Genomic DNA, 17,738 nt, shown 5'->3' with positions numbered 1-17,738 from the left:
AGCAATAACATCACATACTTAATTGGCAAAGAATCTTTCTCAAGCATTCCTTTCACATCAGTTGGTTTATTACAGATTTTTAGTCACCGTGTATTTCTAAAGGACACATCTACATTAGTTATCTCTCTTGATAAATCACACATGTCATTCTGCTTCTTACAGTGTAAATTCCCACTCGAGCGCCAACAATCCCAGGTTTCGCAACGTGAAGTAGCCTGAGAAATGACTCATTTCCAGGAGGTGGCTATAAAAGGAGCTGTCCCTCACTAGACTCAAACAGCAGAGTGAAGAGTCATCTGAGCAAAGGAAAAGAAAGGTAGAAGAGAGAGGGAAGAATAAGAAACAAGTAAAAGAAGAATACAGCAGATTAAAAACACCTTCTTTACTTCTTTGCTTCAGTCATTTTTATCTTTAGCAGTTTAGTTGTTACCGAATTTGCAACGGGCAAAATGAAGATCAGCAGAGTCATTGTCATTGCTGTGGTGGTGCTCCTGGCATCCTTGACTGTCAGTGAAGGTAAGACTATTTTGTTATTTGATTTCATTGCCCTCTTTTAGTCAGTGCATGTAGAGATACCAGCAAACACTGTTGCACTGTGTGACCATATGTGACTCCTGTCTCCTAACAGGGATGAGTCTGAGAAGCCTGGGAATGGAGCAGCACTGCCGCTGCATCCAGACAGAGAGCAAACCCATTGGCCGCCACATTGAGAAAGTGGAACTGATTCCTGCCAACTCTCACTGCGAGGAAACAGAGATCATGTAAGTCCTAATTTCAAAGCCTTCATCTCATCTAGGTAGCAATGCTTTTGGTACTTTGAGATTTTGCTGTTGTCACTGGTTGACTTTGGCATGAGGTTTTCATCAAAGTCTACTTGTTCTGATGGCATATCTGCGTCTTGTTTGTTGTTGCAGTGCCACTCTGAAAAAGACAGGCCAAGAGGTCTGCTTAGACCCTGAGGCTCCCTGGGTGAAGAGAGTGATTGAGAAGATCCTGTCCAAGTAAGTACCGGTGAATCATACAATATAAGGGCACACAGACACAATTATACTTTAACTGGATGGTGTGACAAAAAATTTCGGTCACTTCTGAAACAAAAAATAATGATTCCTTTTTGTTTCTTTTCTCTGCAGCAGAAGACGTTGAGCAGATGGCAAGTGATGTCTTTCACGAGTCTGAGCCATTTATGGACAAATGAAAAGTACCCAAAAGTATTAGTTTGAACAAATGACTAAGTCATCCCCCTAGATTCATATTAATAGTAGGGAACTACTTGATGTCCTGTTCAACTGTTGAAATGGACAACGGAATTTATAATCTCGTTATGTTTGCATCAAACATGGTATTTATTAAGTCTGTTCTTGATTTTTTCCACTTTGTCATGTTGTATCCAACAGCTCTTTGATGCCATTTAGGCTGTTCCTGTAGTGCACTTATCCATTTTGGATTGCTCTTCTTTTGTCTCTTTGTTCTGTTGTTTTTTTCATATTTATTTTTGTATTTATGTAATGTATCTATTGTATCTAACCTATTGAATTATTAAAAAATGGTCACTTGAAGTTGAAAATGGAATTGCTTTGTTTTGTCTTTCTTACATATTATTATTTATACTTTTATTCTGTATGTCCTTTGCAAGCATGAAATTGTCAATATCAATCAAGAATTTCAGACTCTATCAGTGTATGTGTTGTCTTTTTCTTTGCCATAATGGATTATAAATAACCAACAATATTCACAGTAAATCAAATGTGTTCCCTTAGGATTTACTTGATAATTTTACAATTGATGTAAAGTCTAACGCTGTAATCAGACAGATATTCTCACATGTACTATATTTACTACTGCCCAATAATGCAACAATAATATAATATTCTAGCAATAAAAGCTCTTTAACACACATGAAGAAGTGAAGTTTATCCTGGATCAACTGAATTTCATTTCCTTTTGGCACTTCCTTACTGGACTGTTCCATTATATTAGTCAACATTACAGAGCTAAACTATGTGATGCTGCCTGTTTAATGATTACACCATCTTGCCACAGGGACTTTCCCTGAGTTTACTCTCACGTGGATAAATAAAGTTTCACTTTAAATAATGTGAAGCTGGTTCACCTTCAAAATGTAAGTTCCCCTTCTGCCTTAAAAAAGTGGGTTAAGTGAATTTAGGTGTATTCTTATTAAAAGACCGTGAAAGCCACCAAAACAATCATGATATCATATCTCTGTTGTAAATCACAGGCTGCTGAGATATCAACTGAACTGAATGAAGTAACTGGAATCAGGAAGTGATCTGTGATTCCCACCTCTAAATTAAACTTGAGAAAACAAGTTCAATAAACTTACAATTTCAAGTTGAAACAACTCTTGTTCAGTCACACTGACAACTGTCACAAATATATGTTTTTATTTACAGTTCCTAGTTTGATGGATTATAACTTCATTTGATGTTAAGTACAGTTGCAACTGAATAAACCACATAGAAGCACAGTAGCTCACAACCCTTATTACAAAGACAATGGGCCAGTTTCACAGACAAGGCTTAGGCCCCCTTTTTTTCTCCTCCTAAAATCGAGGCAGACGGCCGCCCACCCTGAGCCCGGTTCTGTTGGAGGTTTCTTCCTGCCAAGCACTTGGCAACTCCCCGTTGCCAAGTGCTTGCTCTTTGTGGGAACTGTTGGGTTTTTCTCTGTAACAAAGTAAGGTCTTGACCTTACCCTGTAAAGTGCCTTGAGATAATGTATATTATGATTTGGCGCTATACAAATAAAATTGAATTGAATTGAATTGAAATTAGTCCCAGACTAAAATGCCTGTTTGAGCCGTCTTAATTTAAAGAGACTTGCACAGACTTATCTTAAAGTAGTCAGGGATTTCACCTGCTCTGTATTAAATGAAGATGACTACTAAAGGGAAACTTAGAGCAAGTCTAGGACTTAATTTAAGATTAAATTAAATGCTTTACAGAGGCAGGTTTAACTTCTGCTTAATACTGTTTGGACTATCTGGAATATCTAAATGAAGACGAGCATGCACTACAGAGGCGAGCAAGTTGAGGACTTGTGGACAGGCGTAATTCATTAAATTACTTTGACAACATAACTTTTTGAGACTGCTTACATGAGCACAAGGAAAGTGCATTGGAGATGATATCCCTGAAGAAATTCCACTTTGCAGCTGTTTCTTGATACATTTGATAAATTAGACACACAGATTTACATAACTCTTAAAAAATGTTGTGGTCATAAATGCTAGTTTTACCAGATTTCTTCCACAGTGATTTGTATAATGCAAGTGAAGCAACTGTAGAATAGTTCACAAAGTTTGGATAAGGACCGGTATGCACTCCTAATTTAGTTGTGCAGACAGGATAACATAGGGTACTACTACCTTGTGACAGTGGATAAGCTCAGACTAACTTCTTATTCATTCCATACATAAATGTTGGCCCACAACAGATGAACAGCAAATAGAGCTCATACCTGCACTATAGAGGAATGGTTGAGCATATGTAAGTGTATGGAAAAATCTGTTCCAGTATTTACACAGTACACTTTGTTTCAAGCCAAGAAAATGCTGCGTTGTGATTATTGCTACATCTGCGCTGCACCACTAACTGATGCAACATTGCTGTCCTGATCCTCCAGTGGAAGATTAAGATCAAGCAGATGTGCCAATGGCTGAGGCAAACATTTTTGCTTTGATAACATCTGTTCTGTGTTAAATGAGTAACTAAATCAAGGCTTATTAAATGTGTAGTTAGTGGTAATTAAAATACACACATTCATGAATTTCCAGATGATGAAACATTTATTTATTTATTTTACCTACCACATTGTTCACCGTGGTTGGTAATCTGTCTCATTACTGGGATCACAGCTCTCTCCTCCAAATTCATATCCAATTCAACATGAAGAATTCTCATTCTCATCTTATCTTCTCCCCTCAGATGTTTCATTTTCTCTGGCTAACTTTTCCAGCATGGTCTTTTTTTTTTTTTTGTTCTCTGCTAAAAGGTGGGGGCACCATCTTCAGCCATTGTGGAGGGTCCACACTCACTGTGCACCGGCTTTTCCAAACTGTTCAGATTCCTTTACTCTGGAAAAAGAGAAAGTACATATAAACTCATATGGTCCTTAGAATGAAAGAAGCTTCAAGATTGACACAGACAGTGGAATGTATTTACCAAAAGTATCTGACCGAGGAGCTGATGAGCACCAGTAAACCAACAGCATATGCTTGTATGTGGCTTTACCCAGGTGTTCTCATCTAGGCTTACTTACCATAGTTCAGGACTCCATAGTCCTTAGCACAAACTAAGCCAATGTTAAGCCACACTCATTAAAGCTATACTTAAAAGTATATAGGTATAAGGGGACACATTAAGACATACCCCAGGTTCAGTATAAGCCTCATCTGGGGAACTTGTTTGGGGAACATGTCACAGACAAACCAAGTTTCTGTCATGTCTGTTTACTTAAAAGTACAAAAAGAAGATCTCTGCGGAGTTTAAACTCTCGAACAGTGCATGCCGTGAGGTCTGCTTATATGGTGATTATATTTGTTTAGAAACTTGAATGAATTTACTGAACAATACAGCCTATTAATTCAATTCATGACTTCAAGTCAAAGCACTTCACGTCAGGTGAGTTCCTAAGACATGAATTATGTACCGACTTTTCTGTGATTCGCAAATATTCGCACACACGTGCTGCTGCTGGTGCTTCACAACAAACCAATCATTGTAAGAAAACTGATCATTAATCCAACTAATTACATCTTCTACAGCCTTGAAAAAACAATAACTATAGTTTGGTTCTGTGTGTGTGTTCTTGGTGAATTTCATTTTAAATAAACAATCAGGTCATTTTCTTTTCGGGATGGTGGCTCCTTTAAAGGTGGGATACATTAAAATACACATGTAGCCTATAACCCATATGGTACTATTGTTAATATTTACAATACCACTGTTATTATCATTATTGATATTATTATTATTATTATTATTATTGTTGTTGTTGTTGTTTTTGTTGTTGTTGTTGTTGTTGTTGTTGTTGTTGTTGTTGTTGTTGTTTTTGGCTTGCGTGAGGATGCAGGCAAAGGGGCGGGACTGAGCCCACAGCCGGGGGTAGGTGCGGTAGTGCGGCGTCTGAGGCGCGCAGGGAGACAACACTCAGCGCTGGACGGACACGCACCAGAAGCCGACATGCACACAAAATGCTGCGTCCACGAGCTGTGACAAACTGCTGCATGTGAAGAAAATAAGGAACGAGCAAACAACACCGCCGGAAGCCCCCCTCGCCCAGACTGAAGCTTTCGCGCAGGCAGTGTTTTGCCGCAGAAGTCATCCCACCAGAGCGCTCGCCGATGCGCTTGAGCTGTGCATGAATCCCTCCGTTTGGCTCGCAGGTCCACGACAAAACCGGGCGGTGCTGACGACTGTGTGTGGTGGATACTGTTTGTGAGTGGTGCACCTTATCCGCTTCTCCACACACCCCCCCCTTGGCAACTCCTTCAGGATGGCGTTAACGATTTGCACGAGATTTACCGACGAATATCAGCTGTTCGAGGAGCTGGGGAAGTAAGGAAGCATGTTTTTTTTTTTTTTTTTTTTTTTTTTTTTTTAATCATCCGGCATCATCCCTGTATGAAATGTCAGCCTGTTATGTAATAGGCCGCCTTGGCTTAAGGACGCAGATTCCGGGCTCTTGTGTGTCTGTGCGTTTTTTTCTGCGAGTGTGCGCGCAGCTGATAGTGAAACATATGATGCGGGGTGGCTAAATACGCTATCATGTAGGCTATCATGCAGGCCTGTGAGGTGGCATCCTATTTGTTTTAATCCCACATTTGCAGCCCCGATTTACGTTTTGTGATTACGAAAGAAGATGTTGAGTCGATCGTGTCGTCATTCGCCTCCATCCTGTGCAGCCGCTCAGACATTTGGGGCGCTACAGGAGGGCGAAGAGGTCCCGGGTTGTAAATTGAACCGGGGTGAAATGCATCGGGGTGTGTGAAATGGTGAGATTTGGTAACCCACCTCCTCCCTCTATAACCCCCATCCACCCGCCCCCAGCGTGACAGAAATACACACTCTGTAATGCGACAGCATGTAGTCGGCGATGACACATTCCCCAGCGATGACACATTCCCCAGCCAAGCACCGAGCTGCGGTCAATTATCAGACACAGGCAGGGAATTCCTCACCTCTGAGAGGGAGAATGGGAGAGAAAGATCCGCACGCACCTGCGTGTGTGTGCGAGCTCATGGATGTGTATTGCACCCGTTTTAAAGAGCGTGAGTCTAGGTTCACATGCATGTCTGTATGTGGTCTATTTATGTGGTCATGCAATGCCTTGACCTACAGTTTGCCCAGCACCCTGTGGCCAGTGTACACAGTCCCAGATGTCTGCAGCCTAGGTTGACATTCAGCCAAAGCAGAGAGAGAGACACAGTGGATATAAGTGTATTCCCAGTTATCTACTGTCTGCCACTCACTGGAGGAATTGATCTCCCCCCCCCCATGGAAGCCTGTGTTCCGAGTGAGGAAGAGGAAATCTCCTCTGCAGCCTCAGCCCCCTGTCTTTATGATGCTATCCCGTGTTCATCTTACACCATCTGTCATTAATAATGCAGCCATATTGCTTTTATAGTACCTTTTAACTCACCTGATCCCCTTACTGTGTGCAGCACCATTTTCCCTCATACTCACATACAGTAGACCAGCTGTAGGCTACTGATAGGATGGAAATGCCACATTGTTTTTGACCAAATACCTGGATATTGTTGATGTTTCAATCACTATGAAATTATTGTCCCAAAGACCTGCTGTAAAATGTTGGAAAAGTCAATAAGGGGGTGTCATAAAAGATAGATACATAAAGATAAATTCAGATTCAGCTCTTAAGTGATCATGGCATACTTTACATTTTCAGTGATTTTCAGTTAAATTAAAGGGGAAAAAAAGTCATTTAGATTTCTTAAACATATCACCATTTGCAAAATGGAAATATCAAATGGCTATTTAAAAAAAAATGTCCTCAAGATGGTGATATTTAGTCTCACATCAGTTGATGACCTTTGTTCACCAATGAACTCCTTTGTTGCATCCCTGTGCAAAAGATGTTTTTATCTTTGTGAAGCATTTTTATGTAATTACAGAATAAGATGTTCCAAGCTAGTCATGTACAGTGTAAGCCATCTAATTTTGGAACCATGTTTGACTTTGCTTGAAAAAACACATCCTTCCTCAACGCAGATGGTCTGGCTGATAACACCGCACCTTGCTGTGGTTAGCATGCCTTTACTTTGAAACACAAAAGCACAGGTACTTTAACTGCGCTGTTATTTTGTGTTCTGTCACACAGGACTGTACGGCCTCATTTAACAGATGCAGTTAACAAATACATTTCACAGTTCCATGCTGCACACTATGCAGGATAGTCAAGTGAAGTTCTTATGTAACATGTTATGCTATGATCATTTCCTTTAGCAAATCCCTTATAAATTAGAGGTAAGCTTCAGTGGCAAGCTGCTCAGTCCAGAGGATGTTAGATAACATGGTCATGATACACATTGCTATATACATAGCAGTAGCTAGTGATTACATTGGCACAAAGCTTCAGTTATTTCTCATATTGTAACTAAATGATATAACACTGTGCGGTATAACATCATGCTACAGTTGTCACATTTTAGAAGTGAAGTAAGTGAAAGAACAGGGTTCATTTAAGGTAATGAGCATTCTCAGCTTTGTCTGTCTCTTGTCTCTATCCATGTGCTTTCTAACTGTTTGTGATATCTTTGTCTGGAGCTTGACAGGATTTTGCTGCGGAGGTGAACAGATTCTGTCTGAAAGAAGAGGCATGCACACAGACAGAGATGGAGGTTGAATAGTAAAGCGGCCTGCACGGCTGCAGAGCTGAGTGGATTTGAGCTGAGGCGGACCGCTCCATGGTTGCATTTAGAGATGAGAGATGCAGCACTCTGCTCTTCTCCTCCCTCAAATATAGCTGACCTAGTTTTTTGATCTTCATACATGTGCCTGAAACACTGAAACACAGCTGAAACAATAGTGGGCTGGTAGGCATGTTTGTTTGGTGTTAGTGGTCTCCTGTAGTGATGAGGACAATGTGTACTGTAGGTGTGGTGTGTGAGTGGGTTTGTGTGCTGCATTGGTACTGCATCTACACTGTTGTGTATATTTATGTGAAAATAAACTGTAACTGTAAAAGATCAAATCTGAGCTCAACCACATTTGTAATTAGTCATCTATGCCATCTGAGGACTATTTCACAAAGCAAGAATATTTGTTAACCCTGGTTTACTTCAGTAAATCAGAAAACCCTTTTTTATGAAACAGCTTTAAATAAGTTACCATGGAAACATCTCCCTCCAGACTAGTAGTCATAAACTGCAAAATGATAATTTGACACAGGCCCCCATTAGTGGCAAATTTAAAAGGAGAAGCCAGACCTTTTTTGATCTGTAGTATCTGGTTCAGGCTTTTTAGAAGAAGACACACTTTTCTGAGCCTGGTATACCTTTTTGAATACACTAATACGCATCTCCCTGTCTGTGTGTTCATTTCAGGGGCGCATTCTCTGTGGTCAGGAGGTGCGTGAAGATTTCCTCTGGACAGGAGTATGCTGCCAAAATCATCAACACCAAGAAGCTTTCTGCCAGAGGTAGGAAACACAGACACACATGTAAACATGCACAGAAATACACAACACACACATATAGAGGCACACACCACACATGAGCAGAGGGAAAAAAAAAAAAAAAAAAAAAAAAAAACTTGCCCCGAGTGTCACAGAGTTATGTGTGGATGAGCTGTGAACATGACTGCCCCTGAAACAGGCTTTGGGGCTTTGAGAACAAGTTTATGTGTGTGTGTGTGTGTGTGTGTGTGTGTGTGAGTGAGTGAAAGTCAGTGAGTGAGACAGGGACACAGGGGCGGAGACTCATCTGGATTTTGGTTGGTTAGGTTTTTACTGTGTTTGCAGAAGAAAAGAAGAAAAATATGTCAGCTGATCGCCTTGCTTGCATTTTTTGTTCCATGTAGTACGTGCCCCTTTTTGTGTTATTCATATCTGTCCTTTGGTTTCTTTGTAATAGTTTGTCACATGCAACCTCGTGTGTGTGTGTGTGTGCATGTGTTGCGTATTGATTCAGGGCTCTGGCTGGTCTTGTCGTCCCAGGGGCAGATCTCTTGCGAAGCCGACCCAGTTCTTTCACATCCGTCACTGTAATTGTAGCCACTGGCCTGGTTGCTTCAGGCTGGGGACCCACACACATATTCACACACACACATACACACACTAGCTTATACACACACACCCACATACGTGCACGTGCAAGCACACGAATGACCCAGGAACCGCCAAAAGCATATTCGTGATTACTAGCCAATGGTGTGTTGTGCCTTTTTCTGTTCCTCCTCGTCTTCAGCCAACAGCGTGCTTTGTCAGTGTTTGCTTGCCTGTGATAACCAATGACTGCTGTCGCACCACACAAAGAGTCAGGCATGTGTAGATGTGTTGAAACTGAAATTAAATTGTTTACAATGTTTTGGAAGTTACCTTGAATGTTTTGCACATGTTGCGTCACTGCCTACAGTTTGATTTGATGATGCGAATTTATGGTTTGTTATAGTGCTGTACTATGTGTGTATTAACAAGCAACCCCCTCCCCCCCTTTGCAGTATTTTACCTTTCATTCCTTTCCAGCAGCTCCCAGTGTCCCTCCTCCTCAGCATCCTCCCTCTCCATCTTCTCTGCTCTTGTGCATTTACTCTCCTTCCCTATTTTGCATTTCCTTTTTCTCCCTCTTTCATATCTGTTCTCTCTTTTCTCTCTTTCTCTCTTCTCTCTTTTTTTGTGATTTACAAGATGCTGTTAATATTTCTCACCATGTCCTTCTACCCACTAATACCTCACCATCTATCCCAGCCCTCCCTCCTCCATTGCTGTTCCTTATCTCTTCCTTTCTTTCCTCCCCTCATGCTGTGTGTCTTCTCTGCCTGCTTTCCTCTCTCTTCCGTCACCAATCCTTTGCTCTTTCCCTTTTCTGTCTCTCTTCTGCCCATGCTGACCTTCCCGCTTGCTGAGTGCAGTGTCGGTAATAGACACCTCGGCAGACGGATCAGTGTCTCACCACTTGCATGCTGGGATAGATTTTCCAAAAATACTGCAAAGGGTTATCTCACCGCATATGCATGTGGGTCTGTGGGTTCAAATACACACATACACACACACACACACACACACACATATACGCACACACACACTCTCTCTCTCTGTCTCTCTCTTTCCTGTGTGTGTTTGTGTGTATTGAGGTTTACATACCGTGCATGCTGGCGTGTCAGATATGGTCTTACCCTCTTTCAGCGATAAGCTCTAGAATTGCAACTCTGATTCCCTTCTCTCTGGCAGGATCATGACCTTCCCCCAACCCCACTCTACCACTGTGTGTGTGTGTGTTTGCCTATGCAAGTGCATGTGTGTGTGTGAGTATATATAATCGAAAGAGGTTTAGGGTTGGATTGGTGGCTGGGATGCGGGCAGATCATGGCACTGTGTGTGTTTGGTGTTTCTGGTCATGCCTATTCACACGTGTGCAATTCGCCTATAGGACCAGTCAAAGTCCTGCAATCTGCAATCCTGATTATGCAGCATTTCATTAAGAGTAGCAGATGTATCAGTGAATGAAAGGAAGCAGTAGAGAGAGAGAGAGAGGAAAAAAGGATGGGAAGCAGAGGGAGAGAGACAGATAATCAGAGAAAGAGAGACTGGAAAGTCAACACTTAAGTGCGTGTGCGTGTGTGTGTGTGCGTGCATGCATCCCTCACAGCACTTGAATATTTGTCCTCTCCCTTCATGCATGCTTCAGTGTCCTGTCACTATAACTCTGTCTTCTATCTTTTGTCACTTTGTATTTGCTTGTGATGTGCTGTGTGCATGTGCTTGTGTGTCTGTTATCCCTCATCTGTTTGTGTGCGTGTGTTTGTGCATGTGAGTGTCCTTGTTTGTGTATCTGTGCACTTGCCTTGTTGCTGGCTATGTGACCCTTTCAAGCTTGTCTTAACAGTTGGATACATTTGCAGGGTTGAATCCATTACAATCAAGATGTTTTGAATTAAAAAAAAGGCATAAAAAAGGGCAGCTGTGTAAATATTGCATTGCACTGTGGGAGTGACACAAGGTGAATAAATATAGCTGCATTCACTAGGAGGGAAAAATCAAAACAAAGATTTTCTTAGCTGGATTCTTATCTCTAATTCACTGGAAGTGAACCATGTTGATAACGTCATCAGTTCTGCAGAGACTGCATCATCATCATCATCATCATTATTGTTCCTGGCTTGATGTCATTCCAGTCCACTGAATCGAAACTGACCCTCCTTCGGAGTGGACAGTGTCTGCAGTAATTGGGGTGTGCCATTGTTCTTTTTGTAATGTGGAGGTGTCATGGTAACGGACATGATAGCTGTTGCCAAGGTCTAAGCAAGTCTGCCTCAGCGTTACACATACATATACAGATATATACTAATATATGTTTGTACAGTATGTGTGCCTGCTGTCTCTTTGCATATCATTCCCCTTCTCTTGCTTTCTCTCGTTAGGCGAGATAAAGATTTGTCTTTCCTCCTCCTTTCCCCTCCCTCTTTTGTCATTTTCATTCCTGGGTTTCTCCCAGTCACTGTGACACTGTTTTGCCTCACTTTGAAGTGAAAGGAAGGAGGGAGAGGAGAGAGAGGGAGAGATGTGATTGTGGGAGAGAGACAGCGAAATGGGAGGGTAGGGAAGGAAGGAGGGATCAGTGAGAAGAAGGGGGATCACATGACTCACTGGGTACTTGAGGGCTAAAAATAAATGTTGGCCATTCTTACACTCTGGGTCTCTCTATCGCTCTCCCTATCTCACACACAGGCACACACAGTATTGAAAATATATCTCTTTAAGGAGTCAGGTTTTTGGTTTCAGTCGATGCTCACCAATCAGGTGCACCAAGGAGGTAAAACACATGAGGCTGAACCTGTAACTGTAGAATGAGTGTGTGTGTGTGTGTGTGTGCTTCTACAGGCCTAGTATTTGTGTGTGTGTAATGTAGATTTTTCAGTGTAAAGAACTTGTGGCATGAAACTTGTATCTGATTCCAATTTTTCTAACTAATAATCTTAAAAAAGTTTTGATTTTATTTAGGCCTATTTTTATTTTTATTTTTTGCATTATCAATTAAACTCCAAGCACTTTATAGTGATATACAAAGTCTTTGACAGCTACCCCAAGCTGAATGACAGTTTCTGTAAAAGAATCAGATTAAATGATTTGGTTGCTTGAAATCAGTCCTCCCTTCTCCTTTTCAAATCAATCAGTCAGGGAAATGTCAGTGTCAAAGTAAACTTCCTGTGGCTTCTCTGTAGAAAAACTGCTCAAAACAGCTCACATTTAGTAAGATATTGCATCACATATGAGATTGACAAACACTTCTTAAATCAAGGTCCTCTTTCTAGATTTCCTTACAAAGCTTTCAGCAACATCTCATATCAGCAGATCCATCCTCTCCAGCAGACAGAGTTTGTTCAATGATGACAGCTGAACCATCTCCATGACAACTGAGCAAATGACTGATATCGCTGATAAAGCCCATTAGATGATGCAGCTGAACGCTTTTTTTAAAATGTCAAACTGCTATTTTTAAGGTCAAGAATGAACCATGTGGCTTAACGACACCTGACTGATACCTGAACACTTTCACTCTGCAGCAATCCAAGATGACGTTAGCGTCACAGACTGACAAAACAAGCGACTTCACAGCCCTTAAACAATGACGTGATGTGCTTAAAAGCTCGACTGAGAGATTTTTGTCATTTGCACTTGACCGTCACCGAGCTACCCGTGAAATCCCTGCCTGGAAACGATGGGATATAATCTGCTGGATTGTTTACTGTACCTAGAAAAAGACCACTCATTATGGATGCCATACAGAATGGTGTTCTGGTGTTTCTTGGCCAATAAATAGATAGTAATAAATTGTATAGTGAGACATGTAGAGAACACTAATCAGACAAAAGGCTCAAGTTTCATTTTGTAGTTTTTAACACTAATCCTCTTCAGTGAAAGGTTCAGCAGACAAAACCAGCAGTCACCAGATAAAACTTTCAGCTCTTAGAACTTTGGTAATAATGTAAGCTGTAATCAAAACTGCAGCTCTTGCATTTTTAAAATGTCAAGGTTTGATATAAAAACGATTGATTTTTCAGCCCGGAAAGAACCTTCAGTACAACTAACAAGGGTAATGGACTCTGCAGAAAGCAAGGGCATTCTTAATTACAGAGTAGTGCATCTGCCTCTGTCTTCTCCCACCTCTTTCTCTCTCACTTTTTTCACTCTGCCTTTTGTATGTCCTTTTCAACGTGTTATTTTTAAATCTTCATGATTTACCCTTTTCGTCCATATCAATCTTCTCCTGCTCTGTCCTCCCTCCTCTGCTTTCCTCCTCACATCTTCTCTGCCGTCCTTGCAGTAAAACCAGTCTGTGAGTTTCATAATGAAAATCCTAAGTCTGGTCTCCCTGCTCGAGTGTTTGCAATTCATGGCATTGCAGTCTTTATCAGACCTGCTCAACTGTGAAACAAGAAACATCTATGAAACAGAGCGATAGGATACATTTATAGGCCACAGATAGCACTGCTATCAAAACTGACGAATGAGAAAAAGATCAGATTTCTGTTTGTTAAAAGATACATAGACAAATGTGTTTTTGTGTGCTTTGTATTCGTTTCCCAGCAGAACCACATAAAGAGTATGAGCACTCATTAAAGTGATTATCAAAGTGAAATCAACTTTAAATACAATAATGATGTGTCTTACATTTCTGTTTCACTAAACATTTGAACAGATGGAGATGGATGCATCTAGGCACGGCTGCCATAAGGCTGCAAAAACATTTTCTATTTCTAAAGCATCACCTGGAGATATCAGATTTGATTGTCAGTACTACTTCACAACTTCTTCTTTTCAGACGTCCAATTTTGCGCTGGTGCTCCAAAATCTTGCGGACCAAAATCAGAAGCAGAAGAGTTAGAGATACCAATTTTCCTGACTAAAGTAGGCAGGGAATGTAGAGTAGGAGCAACATCGTACTCTCATTACATTATTTCTTTCCCCACCTTTATGTAAAAGACAAAGCTGGATGGAAAACTCGGGCACATCTCTAGGGGTTTGTTGGAAGGCATTGTGGGTAAATGCAGGAACAAGTAGATGTGAACAAGGTGGTGTTTTCCTGTAAGTACTAAGAGCAACAATGTTATGCTGTTTGCACACTTAATGTACATATAGTTGCATATATTAAGCGATGTAGGCTATTTGACTTCTGTACAGAGAAAGCTTTGCAGGTTGCTATGCCAGCTCTTGTTAGTGATCTGCCTTTTTTTCTATTTATTAAGTTAGGGAACATTTATTACTGCTGTTTAAATAGCAAACAGGATATTCTCAAGAAGAACTGGTTATACTCTCAGTGCTCTGCAGCTGCACCACATACACTAAATTTTACCTCAGTAATGTAGCCATAATCATAGTAATGAACCCCTTGCACAGGTGGGCTTCATCTCTGCATTTAAATGTGTTGCTTTTTGTTCATATATAGAATATATGATTAGAAATGTGTCTGTTTCATTCTCTTGGCTCTCAGATTATAGCACTTTAACATATTAGTCTAATGTGTGTGTCTGTATTACACTGGATAAGATAAAGGCTGGCATTAGTGTATGTTATGAGACTCCCAGCAATACTCCAGGGGCAGTTTTATCTCTGACACCAGCCACCTTTTGTTTCTCCTTAGAGGAGAAAGCAAGGGAGTTATCAGTCTCATAATTCTTCCTCTGTTGGGAACCAGCGGAGGGTGACGGTGTTTCTGTGTCCTGAATGGTTTCATTAGACCCCTGGGTTCTGCGGGGGGTAGAATGGAAACGTATGGAGGAGGACTACTTAGCCGCTGGCCGCAGAGGATGTTACATTCAACCCACTACATCTTTTTAATTAAAACTCTTAATTAAATTGAGGCAGAGCAATTGCAGCACCCTGTTGCAGTGTGTATGGTGGGTGAATTTGTGTGTGGATTAGGTTTAGGCTGTCAACTGAGGTTTGTTCTCATTGTCAATTAAATTATTGATTGTTTAAACAGTTTGATCGAATTGTGCCTATCACAAGTTCCCGCAGGATATTTTCAAACTGCTCATCTTGTTTGACCAACAGTGAAAACATCCTAAGGTATTAAATTTATAGTGATATAAAACAGAGTACATTTGAGAAGCTGCAATGAATAAAAAACTTTATTTTTACTTGATACATTTTCAATTCAATCCTCATCCAAAAATGAGACTGGGTTGACTGTCAATATATTTTCTGTGGAAAGGAGCAGATCAGCCAGTGTTTCATACTTGGCAAGTGACCTGCTGTCACATTTTGCCTTGGAGGAGGTGGGGCCATTGTATTCACCAGCAAAAAAAACAACAACAAAAAAAAAAAAACATCAACATACTTTTGAGCAGAAATAGTAGAACATGTCTAACCTTCCCATTAATTTTTCCTGCAGTAACAAATATTACCCTCTTCACATTAAACGTAGCTAAATGTTCCAGTCAGTGTAAAGTCGCTCTGCATCATACAGTTCACACTGCTATTACCGGCCAGTTACTTAGCCTGCCATTTAACGACAAAAGCAATGCTAAAGACAGTAAGTGCAGGTCTACATGTTGTGCAAGGAGAAACTAATACCAATTCCAGATACACAAACCAAACCTAGTGACGTATTTTTCCATATATTTGAACCATGGAGTAATGTCTGTCAACACACATTTAATGAAGAAAACTATTTTTTTTAATATTACATGTCAGTCGTCATATCAGAAATAGAAACTGCAAACAGTTCAAATCAGCATGGGACCAAAAACCCATTTTGTTCTTTTCCTAGTGTGTGTGGTTGTGTGTGTGAGTGAGTGAGTTTTATGTTTCAGTGAAATGAGTGTGACTGACAATATTATATGACACAGATTTATGAAAGAGGTTGGTCAAACTGAGTGAAGATACAAAGCAGATATATGATCTTTAAAGTTTACATGTCATCCTCTTTGTCTGACTCTTTGTTTGTTTGTTTGCTTGTGTGTTGTGTGTGTGTGTGTGTGTGTGTGTGTGTGTGTGTGTGTGTGCACGTATTTGACTACCTTTCTCTGTCAGGTGTTTGTTCTGTCTCTATTCCTGTCCCTGTCTCTTGCTTGTTTGTTTTAGCTTTCCATGTCTGCCTGTGTCTTCTCTGTCTGTCCCTAAATTTGGTAGTGTCAGACTTACAGGACGTCAAACTACAAAAAGGCAAAGAAACTACACACATACACACAGAGCACTACACTCTGCTGCAGTGCGGTTGCAGACGTGACACATCAGAAACTGAAAGAGAAACAAGCAGCAGGAGCAAGAGACAGACTGTCTGTTGGAGTCATATTTTGAAATTTGGTGATTTGTCTTGTGATTTGCAGTGTTAAGGCAATTTGTGAGCAACTTTTCAATACATCACTTGGAAGTGCAGGCAAACAGGTCTCTGGACCTGGAATGCTTTTCTTTTTAAAGTTAGAGGCCAATGTCTTCCTGACTTCAAAGTGCATTAAAAAAAGAGTCAGACCACAAAAATGGCAGATACAACAAGTTGTTGGATAATACTACACAGTTGCTAACAGCAAAGCCATCCTTGATTTAGGTTTTACTCATACAGATCAAAAGAAAGGTCATGAAAGAGATGCATTTGCATGTGTTGTCAATTGAAGAGTTAGCTATCTGCATAGCTGCGCTGGGGAAGCAGTGAGGGCAGAATACTGGTAGAATTACTAATATAGAATTACCATGACAAGAGGACTGTCACTAATTGTGGTACAAAGTGTGAAATCCTAATCTGGGCAGCACAGAGGCTACATACTTCGAATGCTGATGCCAAGAAATAGATTGTTTTTGACAAGATGGTTTATGACTTGACAAATGTCTCCAGGTTAGTGTCCTGCAGACAGCAAAGCAGCTGACAGAGATGCAGCACTCAGCACATTTAAGTAGGGTCACATGAGAGATGTGCATTCATCTTTTAAAATATTTAAATGTGCTGCATCTATAATAAAGTAATATGTCAGGACTGAGCACAGGACTGCACAAATAACTGAGCAGGTTAAAAACCAACTGCTAACTCATTTACTCTCATCAAAAAAATGAAAGAGACAATCTTTTGTTGAAAGAAAACAAGAAGCCACTTGATATATTTCAAATGTAGTGACCATACCTTTTTTATGAATAGTAATTCATACACTGCTTGACAGAGTGTATACATACAGACAGATATTCAGAAAAGCAGCTTAGATCAGGCAGAAAAAGTCCAGACAGTGCTGAATGATAACAGCTGACTGGGGAAGCTCCACATTTGTCTGCACAGTTACCCTGGTTTCACATTGTGTAGAAATGCTGGTGTAAGTTTTAACCAGGTAAGCAGAATGCCTCACACTAGGGCACACATACACACATACACGCAGATGCATTAAAGTATTGTAAAGCATATTTATCAGCCAGTCACAACCCATTGTTGTCAGTCTGAGACTTTTTCAGAGTCAGGGAGATTTCAAAGTTGACTGCAGCAGAAGTGTGTTCGCTGGAAGGTGTAAAATGTGATTTTCTCGTACATTAGAAAAAGGAATATGCCTTTTGTG

At 40.6% G+C, this 17,738-nt stretch overlaps 2 protein-coding genes and 1 long non-coding RNA gene across 17 annotated transcripts in view; 2 read left to right on the top strand and 1 right to left on the bottom strand.

Moving 5' to 3' along the window:
• Window positions 1–50: 50 nt before the first annotated feature.
• Window positions 51–10,028, bottom strand: LOC139636173 (uncharacterized). The gene is made up of 3 exons (XR_011694352.1): window positions 9,710–10,028; window positions 3,830–4,096; window positions 51–296 (listed from the first exon to the last, which is right to left on the bottom strand). It is a non-coding gene; the product is annotated as an uncharacterized lncRNA (long non-coding RNA).
• cxcl8a (chemokine (C-X-C motif) ligand 8a) lies at window positions 278–1,572 on the top strand. Of its 2 annotated transcripts, none has more exons than XM_071503984.1 (4): window positions 278–516; window positions 629–761; window positions 915–1,001; window positions 1,137–1,572. In XM_071503984.1, the coding sequence occupies exons 1-4, from the start codon at window positions 450–452 to the stop codon at window positions 1,144–1,146; spliced, it is 297 nt and encodes a 98-aa protein (XP_071360085.1). In that variant the 5' UTR covers window positions 278–449; the 3' UTR covers window positions 1,147–1,572. The 2 variants fall into 2 exon arrangements, with proteins under 2 accessions (XP_071360085.1, XP_071360084.1); XM_071503983.1 differs by having other exon boundaries at window positions 280–516; window positions 1,134–1,572.
• camk2d2 (calcium/calmodulin-dependent protein kinase (CaM kinase) II delta 2) overlaps window positions 4,109–17,738 on the top strand; it is a 33,763-nt gene continuing 20,133 nt past the window's right edge. For 4 of the 14 annotated variants that reach the window (XM_071503977.1, XM_071503972.1, XM_071503976.1 and 1 more), the window contains exons 1-2: window positions 4,113–5,579; window positions 8,588–8,682. In XM_071503977.1, coding sequence (XP_071360078.1) covers window positions 5,518–5,579; window positions 8,588–8,682 — 157 coding nt within the window. In that variant the 5' untranslated portion in view covers window positions 4,113–5,517. Of the gene's footprint in view, window positions 5,580–8,587; window positions 8,683–17,738 lie in introns of all 14 variants that reach the window. The other 10 variants (XM_071503979.1, XM_071503974.1, XM_071503978.1 and 7 more) reach the window with 4 other exon arrangements.

Source organism: Trachinotus anak, unplaced genomic scaffold, assembly GCF_046630095.1.
Source record: "Trachinotus anak isolate AG129_WGS33_773 ecotype Australia unplaced genomic scaffold, CSIRO_AGI_Tana_v1 ptg000019l, whole genome shotgun sequence".
NCBI classification, from domain to species: Eukaryota; Metazoa; Chordata; class Actinopteri; order Carangiformes; family Carangidae; genus Trachinotus; species Trachinotus anak.
The sequence above is the reverse complement of the archived record's forward strand: the minus strand, read 5'-3'. Positions and strand labels throughout refer to the sequence as shown.

Excerpts from the sequence above, each read along its gene's own strand:
- cxcl8a (XM_071503983.1), top strand. The coding sequence starts at position 450 with ATGAAGATCAGCAGAGTCATTGTCATTGCTGTGGTGGTGCTCCTGGCA. Across the intron at positions 517-628 it reads ATCCTTGACTGTCAGTGAAG|GGATGAGTCTGAGAAGCCTG; the intron begins GTAAGACTATTT and ends GTCTCCTAACAG. Across the intron at positions 762-914 it reads TGCGAGGAAACAGAGATCAT|TGCCACTCTGAAAAAGACAG; the intron begins GTAAGTCCTAAT and ends TTGTTGTTGCAG.